The following is a 27,893-nucleotide window of genomic DNA, read 5'->3' as shown; positions in this document are numbered from 1 at the left end:
GATGCTTAATCACTGAGCCACATCGGCTGGCAGCACTTACTCTTGAAATGGACATGATATGACCAATTTACTTTTATCTTTTGTCAACATCTTAGCTCTTCTGAGCATTGATCAATTTTCTGTTCACTTGGGTTGCTAAACCTTTTTTTTTTTTCACAAAACAAATTTTTGCAAATTTAGCTTTCACATTTTATTTTATTTTATTTTTACTTTGGGTCTTTATTCAACTTTATGTCTTTGTTTAAATAAACTTACTGCATTTATTCAACAGATATTTATTTAATACCTGTGTAATGTATCTCTCTTGGTTCTGAAGACATGGTACTAAACAAAACAGAGCAGTCCAGCCCTCCCAGGGCTTATATTCACGATGGGAGAAACAAAATCAGGTCATGATTGAAATCCCTGTTAGCTTGGCAATTGCTTTTGATCCATGGAGATTAACTCCTAAATTCTCCTCTACTTTCCTATCCTTTTTCTCATTTTCTGTCTTGCTAGCTAGATTTCATATGTGCCTGTTTCTTTCTTTAATTGTATTGCTTTTTCCCCTGGTAACTCACTATTTGGAGATAGTTAAAACAAGTTTTTTAAACTTATTAGGCATTATATCTCCAGTACCTGGCACAGTGCATTAAAATTGTTGGAATATTATGTGTATATGTAGGAAGAACATCTCTGAAGGGATCACAGGTAGTGAGTAAGAGCCATTGTGTTTTCTGAGGGGTAGAATAATGTGTAATGTGTAATTAAGGAAGGGAGGATAAGGAGACTTCATTGAATATAACTTTTAATTCTTTTACCATATACAGACATTTTACTGATTTAAAATTGCATTTTTAATCACTCTGTTTTCCAAGCCTTGTTGATCCTTCTGTACTAAGAATTAATCTTATTTTTTCTTTTATAGGCCTTATCTTAAAGCCAAGAATAATTGCCCAAATCCTCCATCTTCTAAATCTGTAAGTAGAAATTAGTCTTTTAAAAAAAATCCATTTTGAGTGATTAGTAATAAAAAATAATAAAGATGTTAGCAACCTAAAGAAAATGTTTTACACAAATATTTCTCATAAGTATGGGAACAGTGTATAAGGGACAAGACAGAATTGTTTTTTGAAAAGTACAACATATTGTAATTCAGTTTAACAAAAAAAGTCTTTAAGTGCACTTTGGTCTCTTCATAGCTAACATTTTTGAACACCTACTATGTGTCTCACTTGTAGGTCTTATAGCCTTATGAGATAGGTACTCTTAGTAGCCCCATTTTACAGATGAGGGAACTGAGTCACAGGACAGCTGTTAAATGACAGAGCTGAGAGCTATTGGTCTCAACCACTTTGGAATGCTGTTTAACAAGAATATGCTCCCTCATCAGTTCTATTCATCTAGATTGTGGATATAATGGAAAAGGACCCCAACATACTTCAGGTTTAACAGAATAAAACCATAAAAAGTTATGTAGTACATGAATGGGTATAAGGAATCTATATACTCTCTGTACTTTTCAGTCAATTTGGATTTGAATCGAAAACTGCTCTAAAAATTAAAGTTTATTAATTAAAAAATAAAGTACTGATACATGCTACAACATGGGTGAATCTCGGAAACATCATGCTAAGTAAAAGAAGCCAGACACAAAAGGCCTTTTCACATCATACTGTGTGATTCCATTTATATGAAATGTCCAGTATAGGCAACTCTATAGAAACAAAGTAGATTAGTGGTTGCCAGGGTCTGAGGAGAGAGGGAAATAGGGAGTAACTTCTAGCAAGTATGGATTTCTTTCTGGAGTGTTGAAAATGTTCTGGAATTAGTGGCGATGATTGTACACCCTTCTGAATACCTAAAACCCACTGAATTGTACACTTTAAATTTTACAGGGATGAAAATTATATCTCAGGGTTTTTTAATGTACAAAAAGAACAACTAAGTTTTTTTTTAATGTACAAAAAAAGAACAGCACACTTTGATACCAACCTCCATGCCTCAGCAGTTAGTGATAATGGAGAGATCAGACATGGCTAGGAATGTTGCGTCTCAAGGAGTAACCCAGCTATAGACATGTGGGTGTACCATCTATTTCTGCCCCCACCTCAGCAACACCACACATATCCATACAATGCTATGAGTGGACAGTGCCTCGCCCTTAATGCCAAGTAGCTCTGGTTTCAGACTTCTTTACATACGCACAAAGTTTACACAGGAACTCTTGACAATATTATTGAATGAAACATAGAGAGTGGTAGCTCTAGCATATTTTCCCCTGGAAACCTGTACTTTACAAATGTCTGCCAAATTAACCTTCCTGTGTAATTGCTAAGAACTGATGCTCCTGTACTTTACCATCTCAATTCTAACTCCCCTCCCTATTTTTCAAAGTTCTCTATAATATAGTCCTACCTTTCTTATCCAAAATTAAGTCACATGACTAAAACATGTACTTATTAATAACATAGAATCTAACCTTAAAATCCATCCTGAGTTCACAAATATGACTAACTTCTGTGATGTTAGATGCTTATAGAGAGCTGTTCAAAGTTTCTCAGGCCTCCCTGCATCTACTATCTGTCCTTGCAAGTGATGAGACAAAGGTTCTTGAGTGACATTGTGGCCTTTATAAAGGCAGTGTTGTCTTTAAAATATTAGTGTGGCCGTACAAAGGACTAGGAAGAACTTGGGTGGTACCTTAACATAAGTATACTGTGTGTATACCTTTCCAGGGTCCCTCAAATGAACACTTCACTGGGACCTAATGGGCATTGAGCAAGTACTTGTTTGGTTGAGGCATGTTTTTTAAAACAGCAAGTTTTATATGTTCACTGCATCTCTGCTTAATTCTATCAAGCTAAGATGCTGATACATTTTTATAGGAACTCACTAGAGGCCCGGTGCATGAAAATTCATGCACTGGAGGTGGGGGCGGGGGTGAGGTTCTCAGCCCAGTCTGCCCCCTCTCACAGTCCGGGAGCCCTCAGGGGCGGGAGGCAACCCAGCAATCAGGGAAAGGCGATGCCCCATTATACCTCTGCTGCTGCCGCTGCCGGCAGCACAAGCCTCAGCCAGCCCTGGTTACCTGAGCCTCGGGCAGCCCTGGGCGTCTGGGAAGCTGCCATCCAAGGCTTGCCTGCGCCCTGGCCCAGCCCTGGGCAGCTGGGGGGCTGAGGGTACTGGGGGTCTCTGGAGGCAGTCACGTGGAGCGGCCAGGCCCGCCTAGGAGCGGGCCCAGCCTTGCTGCACCTGCCACTCCGGCAGGGCTGAGGGGACTGGGCGCTGCCATCTTTGAGGGGGTGGCAATCAATTAGCATATTCCCTCCTTATTGGCTGTGGGTACCCGCCATCTTTGAGGACAGGGCAGTCAATTAGCATATTCGCTCCTTATTGGCTGTGGGCGCCACCATCTTTGTGATGGTGTGAAGGTCAATTAGCATATTCCCTCTTTATTAGATAGGGTTATTAAAATCCTCTATTAGTGAGCCTTTATTTTCTCAGGTTTCAACTTCCTTAGTGAAATTTTAAATAAAACAACTAATTTTTTTAAGTTAGTCATTCTTATAAATTTTCTTTTTTGATATTTTTCTTTGTCTTTTTAGACTATTAGACCCAAAAAGGATGTTGCCAACCATGTTGCTTTGCCTGTCAAAGCTACAAAACCCATCAGCATTAAACATCAGCCCAGACCTGCCATTATCCCAGGTTCCCGGAAGCCAAAGTTGGAGCCACCAAAACTTCTGGGCAAAAGGCTGACTTCAGGATGTGTTTCTTCTCTCCCAAACTGTCAGCCTTCCAGCAACCGTCATCAACAGCACAAAGCTGGATCATCCTCTGGAGAGCTGTTGAGGAAAACTGTGGGGTCACTTCATCTACAGGAACTGAAAGCTGCAAAGCAGCAGGTGACAGATCAAGGAAATACTGCACTTACAGACTCTGTGGACAATGACCGTGGTGAGGGTGAGTCCTCACACAACTTTCTAAAAGAGGTGAACAAAGAGAACTTGTCCCAAACTGTACTGGACTCTGAGAAGACACCACATCCTCAATTATGGACCAAAAATGAGCCAAAGACTAGCTCTTATAATCAAACCAAGAGCAGTTTGGCCCCTAAACAAACCTTAGGTAAAAGTTCATTGAATCGTGCTGTTCTGAAAGACAGAGCTAATAAACAATTTGTTGGAGAAGCACAAACCAGGATTCCACCAGGAAAGTCACAGCAGCTCCCTAGAGGAACAGCTCTTGCAAAACTAGGAGTAAAAACCCCAAAGACAGCTCCCTCTCACTCTGTTCAGACTCTTAGTAGGACTCAAGCAGCAAAGAAACCAGGGATCAAGGACCTGAAGGATATAAATATTAATAGGGGTAAATATGAAAGACCAGGTGCAGCCAAATTACAGTCACATGCTGCTACTGAACAAAAAGCAGTACATACCAGATCCAGGACATGCCCCAGTCTGCTTCAAGGAGGACCTGACTGCCTTAAGCAAGACCAGAAACCCACTCAACCTTGTTCTAGACCTCAGATGTCATGTGTGCAGCAGAAATCCAAAGCTGTGAGCCAAAGGCCTACCCTGGCTGTTGGCAGCTTCCCTTCAGTCATTCCCAATACCCCAAGCATAAGAGCAAGTACAGCCAAGGGGAATAAACACAGCAGTAGCTGTCAACAGAAAGCACAGACCCTGGACTCCAAGTTGAAAGGGGCTCTTCCCCAGAATCCCTTTCTAAACAAGACAGCTCCCAAAACTCAAGCTGGTGGCACAGCCATAAATGGAAGAAGAGTCCCAAATGGGACCCAGACTAACCCGGATGTTAAGAAGAAGATCACAGCAGAGGATCGAAGGTATGTTGCTTTAATTCCAAAATTGCAATGTAAGATGATTAGGCAAATTGACCATCAGGAATACTTGGTCAGAAAATAGGCCATAAATAGTGGCTCCTGGGTTATTCTTAGCTTCAACTCTGAAAAAAGAATATTTGAAGCAAATATAGTAAATATTCTCTAACTTTCTATGTGCTTGAAGCAGGATGGTTGAGTAAAGAGTTGTGGTTGCAGGTATACATGCCTCACTCAGGAAGTCCCTTTAGGTTAAGCAGCAAGGGAAGAGCGCCAGGAGGAGGTGGGGGAATGCTAGTCTTTTGTCAAGCAGACCAGGGGTTAAGTCCAGAAAAGCTATCAAGGAAGAAGGAATGGAAAACTATGAGTCTGAGCAGGCAAAGTTTTGGAAAGTCAGTAAGGCTTTCATAGTTACAGTTACATGACTACATTTGTTGAACTCTTAAAATGGTGGATTTTACTGCATGTTATTGAACACTTGTGTGTTTAGGTACAGTGCTAGGACAGTCAGGATTTTTGCCTTCCTAGAGCTTGCAGTCTAGTGGAGAAGACAGGAAGTGAACACAGCCTATATAATAAAAGGCTAATATGCAAATTGACCAAACAGCAGAATGGCCAGTTACTATGACGCACACTGACCACCAGGGGGCAGACGTTCGATGCAGGAGCTGCCCCCTGGTGGTCAGTGTGCTCCCACAGGGGGAGCATCGCTCAGCCAGAAGCCCTGAGCCAGGCTCACAGCTGGTGAGCGTAGCAGCAGTGGCAGGAGCCTCTCCCACCTCCGCAGCAGCACTAAGGATGTCCATGTGCCGGCCAGGGGAGCAGGCCTAAGCCGGCAGTCGGATATTCCCTGAGGGCTCCCAGAATGCAAGAGGATGCAGGCTGGGCTGAGGGAACCCCCTAGTGCACAGATTTTGTGCACTAGGTCTCTAGTTGGTTAAATAAGACAGGATAATTACAGATAATTTCCTAGTCAGGAAGGACCGAAGGCTGATTATGCCAGACCCCTGAGGCAGGAATGAGCTTGGGTCAAAAGATTAAAAGGACACCAGAGCTTCTAGAGCAGTGGTTCCCAACCTTTTTTTGTCCATGCCTCACCTAAGCATCTCTAAAACCTGGTGTCCCTCACTGTGACATATAATAGTTATTATTCAAAAAGTGAGCTCCTATTCACATGGAGGAAGCCTAAAAGGCCATTCACTTGTTCTAAACAAGCTTCCAAAGAACATGGCATCCATGAAAGAGAAAAATAAAAGAACAAAAGGAATTTGAAGTACTGAGGAAGAAATCACTAAGAAATTGTTAAAAAATAATAATAATATGAAGTGATATGAAAAAGAGCAAATAAAGTTTCAAAACATAAAATAGAGAACTGAAATGCATAAATATGTCACAATATATATTTATATACTGTATATGAAGCCCCTAGAACCATAAGAAATGCAAACAATTTATTGTTAACTCACTCTCAAATTGCCCCCCTTAAAAAATTAAATTGCCCCCTTATGGGGCATGTGCCCCACGTCGGGAACCACTGTTCTAGAGGGTAGGGATGGGAGGGAAAGTGTGCGCCATAATCTTGGAGAGGCTGGCAGAACTCAAGTTACACTGCCATTCGCCATAGAAAAAATTTTGAATTTTATTTCTGGTGATGACTCAGTCTGGCTTACATTTTAAAGATCAATCTAGATATGTGTTCACAGGATAAATTTGTCAAGGGTTAAAATGGAATCAAGGAAGGAGATGAGTTCGGAGGCAGCTGCAGCATTTCAGGCGGAAAGAGGCAGTGAAGTGTCTAGGAGGGTGCTGGTGGAGATGGGAGCAGTACCGTCCATAGATGGTGTGGAGATGTGGGAAAAGAAAGTACTGCTCAAAGGCAACTCCTAGTTTTCGGCCCTCCCAACTGGGTGGATAGGGACACTGTTACAGATGCAGGGGCAGATCTAGAGATGAAAATCGAGCGTTGTTTTGGACAATATTAAATTTGAAATGCCTGTCAGACATCAAACAAAAGATACCAGCCAGGATGTGGGTTTTACAAAGGCTGGTGCTGTAGGGAGAGATCTGGACTGAAATGTACATTTGTGAGTCATGAACTAGTTATAATTTACAGAAGCTAGCAAGTCTACATCCACACACGGCCCACATGTCTTGGTTCCTCCCCCAGCAGCAGTCTATCGGCTGCTCAGAAGTAGGAGTGGAGATTGTGAAAAGTGGGGGAGAGCAAGGATTAGGACTTGTCACCATCTTTTGAAAGAGTCCTGAAATTATTGGTCTTTTTTAGAGTAAAGGGGGCCATGTGTGGTCAGGAGCAGACTAAGGAACTGGGCAATGTGGGTCACTTTGAGTGGCCAACACCCTGTTGAGGCCATAGTGCGGGTATGCTGAGACTGATCAGTGGCAAATGTCAAGCTTGTGGTAAGAGAAATGGAGTGCTGAGTTAGTGAGCTCAGAGATGAAAGTCAAATCTCAGAGTTAGCGCACAAGTAAAATGAAAGTTTTCAGAGAAAAATCATGTATAATCTTGACATCAAGGGATTTGAAGACTGAGATGCTAGCCACCTCTAATCCTAGTAATGCCGCCGCCTTCCGAGGAGGGGCAATGACCCACTGCTGCCATTACCCATTTGTAACTTGCTTTTAATTCCAGTCTCCTGACTTTGTACTTGAAGGTGTTCAGTGATAGTACTCAAATCCATGCATAGCATATACTTTGAAGCTTGGCCATGTACCCAAAAACCTGAAACCATTCCTCCCCTCTAATTGCATAACAGGAAACAGCTGGAAGAATGGCAGAAATCTAAGGGGAAAATGTATAAGCGGCCTCCAATGGAACTTAAAACAAAAAGAAAAATAATAGAGGAAATGAATGTTTCATTCTGGAAGAGCATGGAAAAAGAAGAGGAAGAAAGGAACGCACAGCTTGAACTGTCCAATAAAATTAACAGCACTCTGACCGAGTGTCTGCAGCTCATCGAAGGGGTGCGTGAGGAGGGTAATCCCCAAAACTTTGACCCAGAGACATTTTTCTTAAAGTGTTGGGGAGGTAACCTGTCTAAACAGAAATTTAGTTACTTGCTGTGGGGGATAGTTTTGTGTGGGGTTTTTTCAGTTTTGTCTGTGGTTGTTAGTCTACTTAGGGCTTGTATTTCTTGGGCCAATTTTACTAATTTCACGCCTTTTATTTAAATCAAACTTGTTAAAGAGTTCTCTATTACTCTTTTTAAACGGTCATCTTTTGAGTTGTATTGATTATTTTTCTCTTATATCAATATCTACATCTATTTTTATGTTTATTGTTATTTTTCTAGCCTTTTAATTGAAAGCTCAGACCATTTAATGCCACATTTGTCTCTGAATTTAGCTTTGGTCATGTCCTTCAGGTTTGATAGGTAATGTCCTTCATCATTCAGAGTCGAGTCAGAAAAACGGAAACCACACCAGGTATTGTAATAGAGCATGGTGTTGGGATTGGTTTCACAGTGTCTTACATGAGTTTCCAAGAAGCAAACATAAGAATTTGTATGAAAGTAATTTATTAGGAAGAGGCTCCCAAGACAATAAAAGGGAGTGGGATGTGGGACCAGAAAGGGAAGGAGGCCAAGCAAAGTCCACGGAGGGTGACTGGCACAGTCCCACAGGAAGCTCTAGGGACAGTGTGAGCCATGCATCTCAGAGTCGGTCCTGATCTGGGGCACTGCACTGAAAAATGGCTGCCCCTGGGGGACAAAAGTCCCAGGCACTTCTGACTGAAACATACTAAGGAGGTGCAGGTGCTGGCTGTTGGGCATGACAGCACTTTGTGAGCATGTGTGCACCAAAATGGTGAAGGGATCATCAGAGGGATATGGGTGCTGCAGCCATAACGCTGGGTCCAGGAGAACATCATGTTGGGGGTACAGACCTAAAAGCTAGGAGAGACAAACCCTGGTGGGACTGGGACTCTAGCTCTAAAGAAGTATGCTGCCCAGCAGAGGTTGGTGCCACCGAGCTGGACGGGGCCCTGCAAGGCTGGGCTCAGACCTTGAGAAAAGGCTGCTTCCCCATTGGTGTGGGCAGGGTTTGTGAATACCAGGATAAGGGGAGGTAGAACCAGTTGCTGCTGCCAGGGTAAAGGACCATTGTTGTGTGATGAAGGCAAACAAAAATACAACCAGAGATATAGAAGCATCGAACAGACTGTACAACCTATGAGGGAAGGAGGGAGAGGGGGAGGGAAGAGGAGGAGGGAAGGGGAGGGGAGAGGAGGGGAGAAGGAGTGGGGAGAGGGTTAGAGATCAACCAAAGGACTTGTATGCATGCAAAACCAATGGACACAGACAGGAGTGAGGGCTTGTGCTTGGGGGTGGGGGTTGCGAGGGACAGGTCAATAGGGGGAAAAGGAGACTCGTAATATTTTAAACAATAAAGAATTAAAATGAAAATAAAAAGAGGAAGAAGGGGTCCCCTCTCCTCTCCCACCCTGCAGTTTCCCTCATGCCCCACATAGGCAGAGCCCAGCAAGGAGCTATTGTCAGCAGAAGGTGGTTTACAGGGTCACAAAGCAGAGGAGAAAGGACGGATTTGGAGCTAAGACACCATCCTGTAGTAACCTTGTGTTCTTCTTGTTGCTCATTTCTAAAAAGCTTGAGGCTTCCATTTTTAACAGGTCTCTAACTCCAGAGTTATCTTCAAAAGCATCCTTTAACTTCTAGATGTGTCCATTTTTTTCTTGGCTATTTTTTATTTTTTAATATACTGCATAGAATTTGTTGACATTTTCTTTCTGGCCTTAATGTCTGATCAGTCTTGGTAAGTGTTCCAAAAGTGTTTGAAAAGAAAATGTATTCTCTGTAGAATGGAAAATTCATCTAATGGGTATTCATCAGAACAAACTTAAAAAATATTAATAGCACAGTTATTTGTATTTGTTAGTTCATTTGTTGCTTCCCAAAAGAAATATGACAAAGTCTCTCACTGGTACTTTGATTGATGTATTTCTGTCAAACTTTTACTGCCTAATTTTTAAATTAGATTTATTGGGGTAACATTGGTTAATAACATTATATAAACTTCAGGTGTACAACTTTATAACAGGACATCTGTGCACTCCATTGTGTGTCGCCACCCGAAGTCTAGTCTCCTCCCTTTGCCGTATTTTCCGGTTCTCTTGTTAGGTACATAAAGACTCATGACTTGCTTTCATTTCCCTTCTGTCTTATGTTAATCTTGCCACACCTGCTTTTTGTTTATGTTAGATGTTATAGGGTAAATCTTTTTCCATCCCTGTATTTCTAGAAGTATATCTCATGTGAATACATACAGTTGAGTTTTTTTAATTAATCTGGAATTCTCTGCTTTTAAAAAGCACATTTAGCCCACACACATTTATTGTAATTACTCATATGCTTAAATTTACATCTGTCATTTTATTTTATAATTCAATTTATATGAATTCTTTTTCCCCCCCTCATTTCTGTGTTTGATTTAATTTACCTTTTTCCATAAAGAAGGCATGTAAGTTAAAATCACAAAAGATAGGGGTAGATGTAGGTTCAAACATGGTGTGCAAGTTGCAGGTCATATTTTTTATAGTTTCTTTTGTTTCAAGTCTTCTACTTGAATTCTCACGTTTATTCACTAGTTACTTCATGATTTTTGAATGGTGAGCTTGCTGAGTCCTTATGCTTGTGAAGATGTCATTATTTCACTCACATGCTGAAATCATAGTTTGGCTGGGGGAAATTTCTAAATTCAAATTGTTTTCCCTGGAAAATTTGAAGTTACTGTTTTATTTTGTGTCTTACATCACGTTCCTCTGTAGATAATCCTGGTTTTCCTCTCTAGAGGTGCGTAGGGTTTTCTTTTTATCGTTTGTTTTCTATAATTTTCTAAGTAAGGACCTTTCAGTCTGAACACTTTTTTCCTTGGTCAGTTCTTGGAGATTTTCGTCTACAACTGCTTTGAGTGTGTGTTCAGCTTTGTTCTCTCTGTTTTTTCTTCTAGACGTTCTCTTGCGCAATATTGAAATTACTGCATAATAGACATATTCTCCAGAACTTTATGCCTCCTCATGTAGTGTTGGTAATTCTTGACTATGAGCTAACCTCTGTGTCTCCCACCTCCCCTCCCCCATCTCACAAGGAGTAGGAAGTGCTGCCTGGCTGAGTACACTGGTACCTGGCACATGTTCCTCCTGGTCCATTTCCGTGCCCTGCTCTGGGTACAAGCCAGGGGGGCACCAAACCAGTGAAGCCACTTTAAAGTTCCTTTTTGTGGAACTTAACCCTCTTTCATATATACCTGTACAGATCCCCCAAAACACACACATACACACCCCTATAACCCTGGCACACCTATGCCATCCTTTATGCCTCTGTTAGAGACATATGGAAATTATGGTCAATCAATGTCAAAACTCATTGAAATGTACTCTTTAAATGAGTGTATTTTATTACGTGTAAACTGTACCTTGGTAAAATTGAAATGTTTTTAAAGTTAAAAATAATTATTGATCAGACTGATTTCTGCATAACTGCTATGTTAATATTAATAATAGGACACATGAGTAACAGTGCGATGGTAATAATTTCCTCTGGGTATTTTTTTTTCCTAGGGTGTACTTTCTAATGAGGTATTTACCATATTGTCTAGTATACCTGAGGCTGAAAAATTTGCTAAATTCTGGATCTGCAAAGCAAAGTTCTTGGCAAGTAAAGGCACCTTTGATGTTATTGGACTGTACGAAGAGGCCATTAGAAATGGGGCAACAGTGAGTATCTGTCTTGAGTGGGTGATTTCCTGAAAATTCTCTCATACTAGTATGAGTTCTATTGTTTGTAATATGGCAGTTTATATTGCACAAATTCGTGCAAGATGGGGTCCAGCCAGCCCAGCCCCAATCAGGGCTGGGCCTGCCAGGAGGAGAAGATGGCGGGAGGTTGGCCAGCCAGCCCTCCCCGATCAGACCCAATCAGGGCAAGGCCGGCTGGGGGGAGGGGCAAAGGGTGATTGGCCAGTGGGCCCCACCCCCTATTGGGGTTGGGGGCTGATTGGAGGAAGGGCCAGCCATGGGGAGGGGCTGTGGGCAGTGGGCCAGGCGGCCCCACCCCCAAATGGGTGGGGGGTGCCCATCAGGGGCCTGCAGCCCGGTCCACCGGCCCTCCCCCTGATCGGGGTGGGGGCGGGCGGATCTGGAGTGGGGCCGGGCAGGGGAAGGGCTGCAGGAGATTGGCCAGCTCGCCCCACCCCCTATTGGGGTGGGGGGGGCGATCAGCGAGAGGGGCTGCAGGTCAAACAGGGTGGTGGGGACCCATAGGGGGCAGGACCGGCCACGGGGAGGGGCTGCAGGAGATTGGCCAGGGGGCAGGGAGTGTGTTTGGGCAGCTGGCCCTGCCCTTGATCAGGGTGGGAGAGTCCAATCAGGGGTGGGCTGGCTGGGGGGAGGGGCTGCGGGAGGTTAGCCAACTGGCCCCACTCCCTGATTGGGCTGGTTCCCTAGCCACCATGGGCATCATAGCGACCAGTCACTCAGGTTGTTTCAGCGTTACGCTGGCTTTTTAAATATATAGACTAGAGGCCCAGTGCATTAAATTCATGCATGGAGTGGAGTGTCCCTCAGCCTGGCCTGCACCCTCTCCAATCTGGTACCCCTCGGAGGATGTCTGACTGCCAGTTTAGGCCTGATCCCTGATCTCACCGGGATCGGGCCTAAACCGGCAGTCGGACATCCCTCTCGCAATACAGGACCACTGGCTCCTAACCGCTCGCCTGCCTGCCTGCCTGATTGCCCCTAATCGTTCCTGCCTGCCAGCCTGATCACCCCCTAACTGCTCTCCTGCTGCCTGATTGATGCCTAACTGCTCCCCTGCCAGCCTGATCGCCCCCAACTCCCTTCCCCTGCCGGCCTGATTGCTCCCAACTGCCCTCCCCTGCCAGCCTGATCGTCCACAACTGCTCTCCCCTGCTGCGACCCACCTCCTCTGCTGGGCCCTGCCTCTGCTGTGCGCACAGCCATCTTGTGACGGCCATCTTGTGACAATGTTAGGGCATGATGCGTGAGGGTGTTACGACCACCTAGGCTATTCTTGGTATAGATTATATATGTAATGTAACTTCTAATTCACTTTATAAAGTTATACATAGAATGTGAAGTTCAATATGTCCTTTATGAACATTTTATTAAAATATGGCGAGGCTCAGTGGTTGAATGTCAACCTTTAAACCAAATGATCATGGTTCTATTCCCAGTCAGGGCACATGCCCAGGTGGAGGACTCGATCCCCAGTAGGGTGCGTGCAGGAGGGATCAATGATTCTCATCATTGATGTTTCTATCTCTCCTCTCCCTTCCTCTCTTAAGTCAATAAAAATATATTTTTTTAAAATATTTATGCTGTATAAACTAATGGTCACTTTTCTTTGTCTCACGTAGTACTTATCATATAAATATGCACTTATGGAAAGTAGCATAGCAGGTTATAAAATTACATTAATTTTTAATACTTATAAAGTCATACCTCACCATAAAGAACCTACACGTATACTAATCCCAACACATCAATATCTATAAATCAATAACTCAGAGCTATTGTATGAAATTCCTTTTAATTGTAAAACTACTATCTCTGTATAATTTTTAATAAAAATATCAAGTAGTTTGATAGCTTTTCACTTGCATGTTGCTTTCTGTGTCAGCATATATTCTACATACCTTTTTCATGATTGTTCAAAATCAGAATTGTACATGCATATAGTTTAAACAGTCAAATAGTTTGATAAGGTTCTTTAAATAAGGCCTCTGCTCCCCTCGCCTTCCATTTCCAACTTCCCAGAACAAACTGATTATATTTACCTGTATAATATCAGATAACATGCTTACATTGCTATTGCCTGATTTTTTAGTTTTAGACATGATTGTGGACTTCCAAATACAGAGGAATAGGATTTAACCTCTTTCATACACACCTGCGCAGACCCCCAACACACACATATTCCTATGACCCTGGCATACCTGTGTTATCCTTCATGCTTCCTTCCATTAGAGTTATGGAAATTGTGGTCACTATTCCATATTCACATTGTTATGAACGTGTTAGAATTATATGAGTACATTGAGCCATGTACTATATACTATGATTACTTTGCCTTTCAAGCACTACTTTCTACTTTTCCTAAAATTGTTTGGTTTTCTGAGTGTTTATTGTTTAATTAATTCCCACACTTCTCTCTAATTGTCTAAATTTCTTTATACTTTCAAAACATCAGACACTATTTCTTTTTCTTTGAGCCCTTTCTCCCAGACTCTTCTGATCTGTCCCAGTCTCAGCAGGTTAGCTTCACCCCAGTCCTCATGGACTACAGTGGGAGCTCCTCTCACCTTCACCGTCAGATTCCCTTTATGTCCTTACACCTGAGTTCCTAGAAACCATGTCAAGTTTACTTCTTCCTGCATTGTCTGTTTCTTCTCCAGTGCTTTCTCTCCTCTCTCTCTCTCTCTCTCTCTCTCTCTCTCTCTCTCTCTCTCTGTCTCTCATTCATTTTGTTTTGTTTTCTATTGCTCATTAAAAGCTCTACTCAGATGCTAGTGAAACTGGGCTGTTGGCATATAAGAGGTGGGTTTGAAAAGGCTTATTGAAAGACCTGGGCACAGGGGTGGGGCTTTACCACAGGTGATCTAGCTGAGTCAGTTGGCTGAAGACCCTCATTATCAGTAGTTTTGGGTCCTTTCTCTTAGACAAATCATCTTCTCTAGCGAAGACTTTTCCAGTTTCCTTCTGGGAGCCAGGAACAGTGGGGAGAAGAGTGGGATTCTCAAGCTTCAGCAGAAAACTTTCCTTTATCTCTTCCTTTCAGTAGGCACCCCACTTTCAGTCTTGTAGGATGTTCCCCGTGGACCTGGAGAAGGCCCCTGCTGTGTTCTGTAGGGAGTAGGGCACAGTCACCAGGCTGCATGGAACTCAGAGTGCAAAGTAGACTGGGAGACAGATGTTCAATAGTCTTCCTGATCCTGCCCACCCATTCCTGTGCCTTTCCGAGGCCCTGAGGCTGGGTCAGTTTGTTTCTTGGCCAAACTGCCAGCTTTAAAGTCGGCTCTTTCAAGTTGATCCAGTTGGTCATTTCTTCCTTCTACATTCCAGCTTCCAAAATCCTGTTGCTGTTTCTCCTTTCCTATTTTTTATGGTTATTGCCTCCTTTTAATCCCTTTCCTTTTATCAGTTTCAAGGGGGTTTAAAAATAAATATATTGCCAATTCATCATCTTTAACTAGAAGCCTGTAAAAACATGAAAGACACCTCATGAATGTTTTATGTAATTCAGGCTCTTTGCAATGTATTCTGTACATTTATTTCCATATTTTTAAGCCTAAAACATTTTAGATTTTATAAAAATGTATGGATAGCTTTGCTTTTATGCTCAGTATCAGGTCATACCTGTTATTTATTTGATAGAGTCCAGGTCAGAAGACCAGCCTCCTATGAGAATGTGCAGTTCATTTGTGATGTTCTGCCTTAGGGTGTGGCTTGCCTACTTTGGAAAAGGAAGGCTCTCTCAGCTAATTTTTTAAAAAATTACCTTTTTGTAATGCTTTTAGGTTATATTACCAAGTAAAAGATGAAAGGACAGAAAGGCTGAGAGAAAATTGTCCAAAGTGCTGATAACTAAAGGTTGTAATTGGGTGATGAGACTATGGGTGATTTCCTTTCTCAGGTTTGACCTATTGTTAACATTTTTTTGTAATGAGGTATATGACTTTTATAATAAAAACCAAAATTAACTAAGACAATTCTAAGAATGTATGCCACATTTATTGTATGGCTATCTTTATATCTTTGGGCCAGAATCTGTATATGGGAACACATCTTCAATGGGATCATATAAGTCAATAAAAAAATTAATTTGTTTTAGATAAATTTTCTTATAGACAACTTTCCATCAACCCATCTCTCCATTAAAGTCAAGCATGCCACCATTTAACCGACATTTTCTTTGTTGATTTTTCCCATGAAGCTATAAGTCTGAAATTTTTTCAATGTTATTTATATTTAGACAAGAGATAAAAGAAATATTTTTATTATAAAAAGAAGTTCATTTGATGTTACACAGAGTTTCTTAGATTATTTTTTCATTAATGTTTTAATATTGTTCATGTCTTTTCATCCTTCCTTCCAGCCAATACAAGAGTTGCGGGAAGTTGTTCTTAATATTTTGCAAGACCAAAACAGAGCCAGAGACGGTACTGTGTTTTGTATTTAAATTCACTCCCTTTAGCCCTACAAGCACAAGTCATTGAGGGTCACCTAGGAGAAAAAGAAGTCCTCTGAAATGCGTCTCGCCCTTGGTTTCTGTTGTCTGGCCCTCTCAACCAGTATCCTTCAGGAGATAAAATGGATTATTTTTATGAAATTAGAAGATGACAAATCTTTTTCCTTAAGAATAGATTTAACTTTGGGGAACAAATCACGTGAAATTACAGCTACTAACGCATCACTTTGGAGAATGAGGCTACGGAGTAGATATACTCAGTGGCACTCTTACTGGGAATGATGCTAAAATTCAAATGTTTGTTTATAATATATGACAATATTCTTCCAATATTGTCATATTGGAGATGAAAAGAGGAGACAGGAATTCATGTCTTATTACTTGTTCACCCTTATTGACCTTTCTTAAGGTCTCAGCCTCCAGTCACAGTTTCTGCCTATCTCAGTCTAATTTCCTTCTTTTCATTTTGGTTGTTAAGGTTGGGCTATCATGCGAATTGAGTTAACACAAGACATTTTTCACCCACTGTCCAAGGCAAGAGCCATATGGTCATCCTGAGTAAGGAGGGCAGTTAACCCTAGTGAGTCAAGAAAATTGACCCAAGGCGTGGTATAGGGTAGGGTAAAAGGCCAGTGATTAGTCCCTGGGAGAGCTCTCTGGAGAGTGAATAAGAAACTGGGCTGGGGCTCTGTTCAGAGTTACCCATCCTCAAGTGGGGGGCAGAACGGGGGTCAAGAGACAGCCTGAGGTAGCTGGGCACTGCTGCAGAGCTTAGCAGCAAAACTGGCTGTACGTCCCACTTCAGAGCAGTTTCTCTTTTTTCATATCTGGGTCCATAAGGAAGTCATCATATAGGTTACAATGATTTCATTGTATTGATTTTAGCTAAGTACTAAATTGCTAAATCTTGCTTTCCTTCCTGACCTTGTGTACACAGGAATTACCTCTGAATCTTTGGTTGCTGAAACTACTATACCACCCATAGAAGAGCTGGCCAGGGACATGGAATCTGGAAGAAAGTCTTGTCTTTCTCCAAAAGAGAGAGAACAGGTCCCAGCAACACCCCAAATAACCGTGGCAGAACAGGATAGGCACCCTGGTATCAAATTACAGGTCGCCCCCATCCCCAGGTAAGCACTCTCTGAAGCAGGCTTCGTGCTCACAGGTCCAGTTCTACCCCACAGATCCAAGTACTGTCAGTGTTTGCACATCTTCTGCCTCATAGACAGATGAGGTGGTGTAATTCATTCTTGGCATTGAGGGAAGGAGCTGAGGGTGAGGGGAGGGTTGGAACGGACCGAGAGAACTGGCCTATGGCAAGGGAGGTGCTGCTGGAGTCACGAGGGTTTGGGGTGGATTTCTCCTTCCTCTTCACCCTCACTGGCCTTGCACTTGTAGACCCCACCTTCCTTTCCTGCCAGCCTGGCACGGATTTGGGGGGTGGGGGGCACAAAGTGCCAACAGGGGCAGCCTCTGTAGCTGTGCGGAGGAGTGGCAGCGAGCAGCCCCATAAAAGCAGGGAGGGCGGCTGAGTGTGTACTGGTTACAGACTGCTCAGAGTACCAGTTGGCTTTTTAACAAGTGTAAGTTTAAGGCAGAATCCATAGTAATTTAAGGAATTGTGTCAGGTTATCAGTGTCATTTTCTGAAACATTAATGTAACATCAGTCTCTGTTCATGACCTGAGAGCAGATGGAGTCCACCCAGTTCATTCTGACAATCAGAAAAGGGCCATGTTAGGAGGAGAGCTGCTCTAGACAGAACTATCAACCTACATTGAAATATCTATTGTGCCTTATTAATAGAATAAGAAAGAAATAAGGACAAAGTGGAATTTTAAAAGAAGCGATAAAGTTGTGAATACCTCTCCTGTTTCTCAGAATAAGCGGGATGCCGGAAGTGCAGGACATGAAGCTAATCACTCCCGTACGGCGCTCAGTGAGGATCGAGCGAGCCGTGTCCCGCTATCCGGAGATGCTGCAGGACCATGATTTAGTGGTGGCTTCTCTCAGCGAGCTCTTAGAAGTGGAAGAAACAGAGTGTTTTGTATTCCATAAAAATGAGGCTTTGCCTGTAACATTAGGGTTTCAAACCCTTGAATCATAACTTCTTGCGCCTCCATGAGTCAAGAAATGCCCTCGTCCAGCTGACCTGGGAGAAACTGTCGTGGACGCAAACCAGGACTTGGAAAGTAGCTTGCAAGACTCGCTCTCAAATTGTCTATCTCACACAGGATAACCTTGGCTTGTTTGTTTAAGGTTGTCATTTGCCAGTTTCACAGCATCCAGAAATTTCACACTATTGAACATGAATTAATCCCACAAGTATGGTAAGGACATGGAAGGTTGGTGTCACAGTAAGACAGACCTTCCTCGCTGTGTCCACCTCAGTCCTCCCAGCGTGGACGGTCTGAGCTCAGGTCATGTGGGACATGACAGGCCACCTGGTCAGTTCCCCTCATTTTACAGATGAATTTATACTCACCATGCCTTTGCTCAGCAACCATAAACGGTTTACATATGACCTTTGCCTCTGTCACCGTGTCCTTGTGACGAGGGGTACGTCCTTTCTCTGCCAGATCTCCTCGTGAAACAAACAATCCTGGATTGGGATGGTCGTCGAGTTTTTTATATCCAGACCTAATTTTTGCATTTGTTATTCAAAATGTTTTAAGTAAAGGCAAAAATGGGAGCAGGTGGGGAAGGATGCTTGCTTTTGCACTTCAGTTCTGTGCTCTGCCAGGGAACCCCCGCCTAAAAAGGCGGTGTGAGCCTCAGAGACTCTATGGGTTGCCTTTTCTTCCTTCTGAGCAACTGCTCTTGGGAAGGTAAAATCTGAATCACTGTAAATATAATGTAGAGAACCCGGTTCAACAGCTTTCTTAATATTTAAGTATTAACCAAAAAAAGAACATTAAATTTTGTTTATTCCTGCTTCATTTTATCTTATTTATTACAAAAGAAACTGATGATGGCGTGAGAATTAGTGGTTTGTCTGGGGAACCACCAATAGGCTACTCCAGAGGCCTACGGGACATTGATTACCCTGGAGAGCTGACCTTGATCAGAGTCTGACCATCGGCCACACCCAGGAACCAGGCTTATTCATTGTGAGAGAAGCAGATCCATCTCTAGGTCAGATGTATAATAACAAGGTTCATGAAACAGCTATAACGACTGCAATGCGGATAGATTAAGAAGTAGATTGTTACCGCAACCAAAATCAGGAATGTGTACAGCCAGCCCTTTCCTCCCTTTAGACAGACTCACTTTACCTGTGACACCACCAAATGCCCAGGGGGTTTCTAGGGAATCACAAAATCTGAAAATGGGAGTTATTTTTCCAGGTTCTTTGTCCTCGGGCCCTTTGTGCATTCCCTACCCCAGGAGGAAATTCTAAGAGTTGATTTTTGTAGATTCAGATACTGAACATATTACAGCACCTTTCCAAAAAGCGGGACCTAGGGTCTTTCCTGATGAAATGCTACCCTCTACCCATGATAAGAATCTAGTGTTTAAAGGACCAGGAATACCTGGTCCTTGCCTGGCTGGCCCAGAGTCAACCCAGGAAGAAGGAAAGGCCTTGGGCTCCAAACCTGAAATGCAGATGTGAAAAATGACTGAGCTTTCGGAGCACATGGCCTGTTGCCCCTTATTTGTCTTCAGATGTTCCAGGTGTGTCCCTTGTTTATCCACAGAAAATGCCACCAGTGAGCTGTGTCAAACCTTCGTCTGTCGTTTCAAATGCAGAGACTCTCATTCTAAGTCTCCACATATCAGCTGGCACCACCAACAAGGGACAGTGACATCAGAACAAGGACAGGCCGAGGCTGAGTACCACACAGAGCAGTTCCTACCAAAGGAATGACCATGGTTTTGTGTGTGTGTGTTTTAATGTTCTTTTTGGTTGTTAATCCTCACCTGAGGATATTTTTCCCATTGATTTTTAGAGTGAGTGGAGAGAGGAGGAGAGAGAGAGAAATATCGATGTGAGAGAGACACATCAATTGGTTACCTCCTGCATTCGCCCAGACCAGGCCAGGGCTGGAGCCTGCAACCGAGGTATGTGCCCTTGACTGGAAGCAAACCTGCAATCCTTCAGTCCGAGGTCCAATGTTCTAACCACTGAGCAACCAGCTAGAGTACAATCACTTTTTTTTTTTTAATTTCAGAGAGAAAGGGAGAGGGACAGATAGCAACATCAATGATGAGAGAATCATTGATCAGTTGCCTCCTACTGAGGATTGAGCCCACAACCTAGGCATGTACTCTTGACCGGAATCAAACCCAGGACCCTTCAGTCCGAAGGCCAATGTTCTATCCACTGAGCCAAACCAAGTAGGGCATGATCACATTTTTAAAGCACAAGTATAACTTCTCATATGTATTAATGCACCAAGTTTAAGGACATCTGGGTTATCACATTTACTGTCTTCCTAATGACCTGGAATGAGGTCCTCTACAGCCAATCATGTATTATTATGTGCACAGAAATACTTCGTCTTTTGTTTTGTTTTTTTAATAATTCTTTACTGTTGAAAGTATTACATATGCCCCCTTATTTTCCCCCATTGACTCCTTCTAGTCTGCCCCTCTCCCCCGACCCCAGGCCCTCACTGCCTTATATAGGCATGGCCTCGTCTGTGTCCATGGGCCATGCATATATGCACAAGGTCCTTGATTGATAACTTCCCACCCACCCACCTTCCCCTGCCTTCCCTCTGAGATTCTGCATTCTATCCTGTGCTTCCTTGTCTCTAGATCCACTCCGTTCATCAGTTTATTTTGTTATTTAGATTCCACATATGAGTGAGGTCATGTGATACTTGTCTTTTTCTGCCTCACTTATTTCACTTACCGTGATACTCTCCAGGTCCCTCCATGCTGTCTTAAAGTGTAAGAGATTCTTTTTTACTGCCGCATAGTATTCCATGGTATAAATGTGGCACAGCTTTTTTATTCACTCAGTTCTTGATGGGCACTTGGGCAGTTTCCAGATCTTAGCTATTGTAAATTGCACTTCTATAAACATAGGGGTGCATATATTCTTTCTGATTGGTGTTTCAGGTTTCTTAGGACATATTCCTAGAAGTGGGATCACTGGGTCAAGTGACAGTTCCATATTTAATTTTTTGAGGAAATTCCATACTGTCTTCCATAATGGCTGCACCAGTCTGCATTCCCACCAGCACTGCACGACTGTTCCTTTTTCTCCACATCCTCTCCAGCACTTCTTACCTATTTAGGTCCTTTGCCCATATTTTAATTGGATTGTTTGTCTTCCTTCTGTTAAATTGAATGAGTTCTTTATATATTTGGATATAAACCCTTTATCAGATGTATCATTGCCAAGTATGTTCTCCCATACAGTGGGCTCCCTTTTCGTTTTGTTGATGGTTTCTTTTGCTGTGCAAAAGCTTTTTATTTTTTTATAGACTCATTTGGTTTTTTTCTCCTTAGTTTCCTTTGCCCTAGGAGATTTATTGGTAAACATATTGCCATGAAAGATATCTGAGATTTTGCTGCCTATGGTTTCTGCTAAGATTTTTATGGTTTCATGACTTACATTTAAGTCTTTTATCCATTTGGAGTTAATGCTTGTGTATGGTGTAAGTTGGTGGTCTATTTTCATTTGTTTTGCATGTACCTGTCTAGTTTTCCCGACACCATTCATGAAGCTATCTTTGTGGCTCGCGAGCCGCAGCTTGCCAACCACGGCCCTAGGAGATGTATCCCTAAATATACTGCTATGAGAGGTGTCTGAGATTTTGCTGCCTATGGTTTCTTCTAGGATATTTATGGTTCCATGACTTAAATTTAGAAATACTGTTTTTTAAAAGAAATTGTCCCCTGCTGCATTGGGCCACCACTTCTTGTGTGATCTCCTTCCTCTACTATTGCCATTGCCACCCCTCCATGACCCATCGATCTGCCCTCCAAGTGACCCGAAGCACCTCATGGCTCCCCATAATCCAGACACACAGCACCCTTTCCACTGTGATGACGCCCTGATACCCCCTTGCTATATCTCCTGCCGAAAAACCAAGATGCAAAGATTGTGCCAACCCAGGACCCAAAAACCTGGCTTCTTGTGATATCCTGCTAGACATGGTTGGCGAGTATGACCCTCAGATGCCAAAATGGCCATCACCAGAGGTCATTCACAGAGACCATGAGCTCCCCGTCCCCTGGGAAGCCATGGCCGACCCAGCTGAGCAGTGTGTACTCATCTACCTGCATCAGCACAAGCTGTGGCCCAGATGCTGAGTAGTAGTGAAGAGCACAGTAGGGTGGGCCCCATCTATGACAAGATGAAGGAGAACTTTGGGGAGGAGGTGGATGCAGTGGGAGAGCCTCGATGTGCACTGACCACTATGTTGTACCAGGGTTACCCAGCTTAATCCCACCTGGAACCAGCCCAACCAACACACTGAGGCCGGGCTCAGGTGGGCAGTGCATCTGGTTCAGAGTAGTTTCTGCAGAGACTAGTCTTCTACCAGCACAGCTGGCGGCCAGCACAGGTCTGGGTGGAAGAGGCCCTGGCCCAGAGATTCCAGCTGGACCCAGTAGAACTGGAAAAAGATGGCTGTCCCTGATAGGAGCCTCTCTATCACCCAGAATCTGGGCTGTCACCCCTGGTGACCATTGCCTTTGTTATCTACAGTGACCAGGCTGGACAGTGGCAGGTACAGTGTGCCCAAGGAGCTCCATCTGGTCCACGTCTGGTCTCCATCCAGAAGATCCCTGCCAGAGCCATGCTGGGGTCTTCCGGGCGAGGCCCAAGGCCAGGTCAGTGCTGTTCCTGGCTGCATCTATGTCCATGCCAGTGGCTTCACTGGTGGTCACCACACCCAACAGGGTGCCACCTTGGCCCAGCACCTATGCCTCCCACAAATCCCCTCATCCAATAAAATGCTTCCATTTAAAAAAAGAAAGAAAGAAATGTGCAGAAATAAAATTGCATGTGCAGCTCAGGGAACTTGTTACACACATTTCCCTGGCTCAGAGGCCAGGGGGACGCCTCGGATAAGCAGTGCTTCCTCCCGGAAAGAAGTGTTCTTGGCTGCAAATCCGTCCCATTTAGGAGAGGTCAACACGGTGCTTCTCCCGTCCACACTTGTCCTGTTACCTGAAAAATACCTCAAGTGGAAGACAGCCCCTGGTGCCAGCCCAGGTCCAGCACTCGGGCAGCCTTGGTGCAGCTCTGCTGGTCCCCAGGAGCCAAGAAAAGTGGTCCTGGAACCTTTCCTCCCAAGCTCACCCAGTGACTCCAGCCAGGGCTAGGAAAGGTGCCCAATGCCCTTCTCTGGGCTGGGATGGAGATGAGGGGCAGAGAGGCCAAGCCACACATCCCCAGAGAAGCCACAGCTGCCACTCATAGTGTGTGCGGCCCTCTGCTGGTTGGGATGGGGAAGTAGCTCCACAAACCACCTGGAGCCACCAGCTAAAGGGAACCTATGAGGGGCACACTTTAAGCAGCCCCAGAAATGCCAAGGTGGCCACTGAGCCAGCCTGCCATCATGACAGCGGGGATCTCAGCTCAGGGGCTCAGGCAGCCCAAGGGACGAGGGGGTGAAAGCAGGAGCCCCTCTCTCGTGGTTCTGCCACCTCTCCCAGAGTGGGGTGGGTTTGTCAGACCATCAGCCAAAAGGACGCTGGAGGGGGGCCAGGCACCAACAGTCAGCTGGGCCCAGCTGAGCAGAACTGGGGTTCTGCTCTGGGATTAGAGCCTTGGTTCTTGGCCCTATCAGGCCCAATGCCCAATTAAGAGTACTTTAATTTCCTACATTGAAATTGTGGAGGAGGTGGATGCATGAATCTATGAATTTCTATCCTAAATTGAAAGTCATAGATAATATAATTATTGTCTCTATAATTTAAAAAATAAATATAATAACCTCACTATAACATAGAAGAAATAAAAAGAAAAGCAATCCTCCTATATAATAAAGAGATAATATGCAAATTGATCATCAGGCCCTCACACAAGATGGCCACCACAAGATGGCCAACAAGGGAGGACAGTCGGGGGGACCAGGCCTATAGGGGAGGGCAGTTGGGGGCAACCAGGCCTCCAGGGGATGGCAGTTGGGGGGGACCAGGCCTGTAGGGGAGGGCAGTTGGGGGGACCAGGCCTGCAGGGGAGTGCAGTTGGGGGGACCAGGCCTGCAGGGGAGGGCAGTTAGGGGCAATCAGGCTTGCAGGGAAGCAGTTAGGCGTCAATCAGGCTGGCAGGGGAGTGGTTAGGGGGTGATCAGGCTGGCAGACAGAAGTGGTTAGGGGCAATCAGGCAGTGAGGCAGGTGAGTGGTTGTGAGCCAGCAGTCCTGGATTTGAGAGAGATATCCAACTGCTGGTTTAGGCCAGAACCCTAAACTGGCAGTCAGACATACCCCGAGGGGTCCCAGATTGGAGAGGGTGCAGGCTGGGCTGAGGGACAAACCACCCCACCACCCCCCCGCCTCGTGCACAAATTCCGTGCACCGGGCCTCTAGTTTATAATAAAATAATATGTTTCTATGTAAATACCTACCTAGGAATGACTCCACTTGAAAACAGAAAGGTCCCACAATTCTCCAAAATGCCCCCTAGGGCTGACAGTCCTCCCCTGGGAGGGCTCATTCTAGCCCGCTATAGCCCCAGTGGTGGAGCTCAGCCACAGCCAGGTGGCTCCTCCCAGCTCTGCTCTGCAAGAAGCCACCTGCTGCTCCCAGCCACTCACCCTCTGGGGGCAGGAAGGGAGGCAGGAGGTGGGATCCACAAGGGCCAGTTCTTGCTCTGTGACCACCTCGTGGGACATCTGCAGGGACAGATGGAGATGGAGAAGGTCCATCAGTCAGGCCTTCTGAGGTCGCACTACAGCCCTTCCCACAGCTGCACCTCCCAGCCCAGCAGGCGGCAGATGGAACCGGCGGGGAGGGGGTGGTCCAGGGAAGGAGGTCCGGCAGATGGAGGCAGAGTGTCATAAGAGCCAGTTTCTTTACATGTTTCACCCACTCCCTCGGGTGCCTTCCTTTTTTCTAAAATATTTTTATTGATTTCAGAGAGAAAGGGAGAGGGAGAGAGAGCTAAACATCAATGATGAGAGAGAATCATTGATCGGCTATCTCCTGCACCCAGGCAGGTGCCCTGGCTGGGAATCGGACTGTGCATGACCTCCTGGTTCATAGGTCGATGCTCAACCACTGAGCCACACCGGCCAGGCGTCGGTGCCTTTCTTCATCTGCCTGGTCTTTACTGCAGCAGCAGTGTCTGGCAGAACAGATAACTATGCCGACCCTGGGCTTTGCCCTTGGGAATTCTCCAGCCCTGCTCATCTGAAAGCCCAGAGATGGACGAAGCTGCTCAGCGACCACTCCGTCCCCAGCATGTGGCAGTGTGATGGGGGCACAGAGCACTGGGCCCACTCCTGGCATTAGTCTCCAGCAGGTGACCGTGAGTGCCATAGGTCCTCTGCACTCCCTCTGCGCCAGTGGTAAGCGAGGGCCAGGGGACTTTGCAGGGTCATGCTGAGCACCAGGCAGAATAAAGCACCGAGCCCAGTGCAGGAAGCACAGGAGAGACTCAGACACACCTTCCTCAGCCGTATGGGCAGCTGAAAGAAGCAAGGAAAGCAGGCGGGAGCCCCGGGGATCGGGCTTCGTGCCCAGGCCCCGACCTCAGACTCTGCACCTTGAAGATGGGAACAATGAGACTCGGCTGGGAGGACTGCCTGTGCCCTGGATCCCTTGGTGGCTGGTCAGTAAGCCACCAGGGATGATTTCCTGCCTCCTTTTCCCAGAACCCATCACCTCAGGCCGCTTGACTGCCTGACCCAGACTGGTCAGAGCTGCCTGTCGCTCACAGAAGGATCCAACCCAGCAGACAGGTGCTTCTCGAGGAGCGGCAGTGGTGGAACTGGAGGACAGGGCTGCACTCCACAAATCACCCCACAGCAGAGCACACCGCTGTCACTGGGAAGCTGGGCCAGCAGAGGACGCTGCCTGACAAGGACAAGGAAATGCCCAGAGGCTGGGAGAGTCAGATGACTGGGCTCAGGGACCTGGGACAGGAATCTGTGAGGCCCATGCCCCCACCTCCGCCCACTGGGCTGTCCCCTCCTCCCTGGGCACCCGAATCTCCCTCTTGGTGGAGGTGATGACTTGCAGCCCATGATGCATCCATCCTTGTGGCTGGTGCACAAGTGGCCATGTCACCCAGGAGGAGGGGAGGAGGCAGACCTCCAGGCTCCCAGCAAACTTCCCTGGCCCCTTAGGGGGTGAGGGGCACCCAGTGGGGACACTGGGCTGGACCTGTGCACATGTGTGAGATGTAGGCGCCCTGAGCCTGTGCTAGGTGGCTTGGAGGAAGGGCTCAGAGGTCATGGTGTGGGTGGCCCCCAGGGGATCAGAGGGGTTCCAAGGTCCAGTTCACTAGGGAAGCCCTGCATGAAACAGATCTCGGCCCCTTGACAATCTTGGCAAGACCTTGCTGCCAGGCCTGCACTGGGCCACCATCCTCATCCTCTCTGCTCCCTGGGGGCCCACAGGCTCCCCCTGGTACAGCTCTGCCAGGTCCAGCCTCTTCAGCTCCTCCATCCGCTCTGAAAATGGATGTGGGACAGCGGCATGAGTGACAGCCCTGGTCCTCTTCATCTGCCCGGGGCCCAGCTGAGCCATGTGGTAGGAGTGGAGAGGTCACCAGGGGCCCGGGCACCTACTGTGTGCATCATGTTCTCACATCAGTGACACTGCCCAGGGACAGCATAAGTCCTGTGGACAAGGGCGGTCAGGTCACACTCAGTGACTCAAAGCCCAGTTGTCTGGGCTCACAGCAGCTCCTGACCCCAAGGACACTTCAGGTCATTTCCAGTGGGGAGTGTGCCTTCCACTCACTACCCATCCTCAGACCAGGTAGGGAGGTGGGGTCAGATGAGGAAGGAAGCCCCAGGCCACAGAAACATCACCCGGCTCTGAAGTCATTTCTGAGTCTCAGTTCTGCCCCTTCTGGCTGTATGGCTTTGGGCAGGATGCTTAACCTCTCTGGGTCTCTGTTCCCTCCTGTGTAAAGTAGATTTGCTCTCATAAACCAGAGGACAGTGTTATCATGGTCACAGCTAAGGCTGCACAGGATAGGAGAAGGTGACAATGCAGCAACCTCTGGGCTGGTGGCCAGCGCCCCTGCCTGCTCCCAACCCCAAGGCCCACCCTTCTCTCCAGCCCAGATGCCCAGCTCCTGGGACAGCTCAGGAACCACCAGGCAAGTCCACCAGCCCAGCCGCCTCTTAAACTTGAGGATCTTCCCCAAGATGTGGCCCCCGATGTACAAGATGTCCTTCCTCCGCACCCAAGCAGCTTGCACACGTGACATCAGATGAGCCTGCCCATCATGGAGGACAGGCTTCCTCACAGACCTTCCCTGTCCCAGTAGCAGGCTGGGGACATGGGCTCCCAGTCGATGTGCCCCCAGAGGGGGCAGAGGGCGCCCTGGTCTGGGAGGGATGGGCTGGGCCAGCAAGGGTGACCATGGCGTGGGAGGAAGGGCGGCAGAGGAACCTGAGAGAGCCCCCTGCTTTCCTGCTCCAGGTCAAGCCTGAGGGTGGGCTCCTCCCCGCAGCCTGGTCCGTGGATCACATGAAAGGGGCCTCAGCTCCTGTCGTTCCCATGTTGACCCGTCTCTGCACCGCTCCTTCCACGAGGAAGCAGTGCTTCTCTGTGTCCACCCCACCAGGTCAAAGTAGGACCTCAGGGCCTGGCTGAGGCCTCGGCCTGCCGGGCGGGCAGGGGGCACATGCAGACACCAGTCAGGAAAACCTGCCCCGGCCCACAGGTCCTCAGCCAAGCACTGCTCT

The 27,893-nt window shown here is 45.8% G+C and overlaps 1 protein-coding gene and 1 pseudogene across 1 annotated transcript; both read left to right on the top strand.

Annotated features, from left to right (window-relative positions):
* Positions 1–896: 896 nt before the first annotated feature.
* Positions 897–19,003, top strand: CKAP2L (cytoskeleton associated protein 2 like; the record flags this gene model as incomplete). The annotated part of the gene is made up of 7 exons (XM_006776519.2): positions 897–959; positions 3,588–4,828; positions 7,597–7,804; positions 11,418–11,573; positions 15,973–16,036; positions 17,003–17,195; positions 17,946–19,003. Coding segments are annotated over 7 exons (2,151 nt in total), but the record flags the coding sequence as incomplete, so codon positions are not given.
* Positions 19,004–21,899: 2,896 nt separating this feature from the next.
* On the top strand, positions 21,900–26,674 carry LOC102760617 (annotated as a pseudogene).
* The last annotated feature ends 1,219 nt before the right edge of the window (positions 26,675–27,893 follow it).

The sequence above is a fragment of the Myotis davidii genome, unplaced genomic scaffold (genome assembly GCF_000327345.1).
Source record: "Myotis davidii unplaced genomic scaffold, ASM32734v1 scaffold2569, whole genome shotgun sequence".
NCBI lineage: Eukaryota > Metazoa > Chordata > Mammalia > Chiroptera > Vespertilionidae > Myotis > Myotis davidii.
The sequence above is the reverse complement of the archived record's forward strand: the minus strand, read 5'-3'. Positions and strand labels throughout refer to the sequence as shown.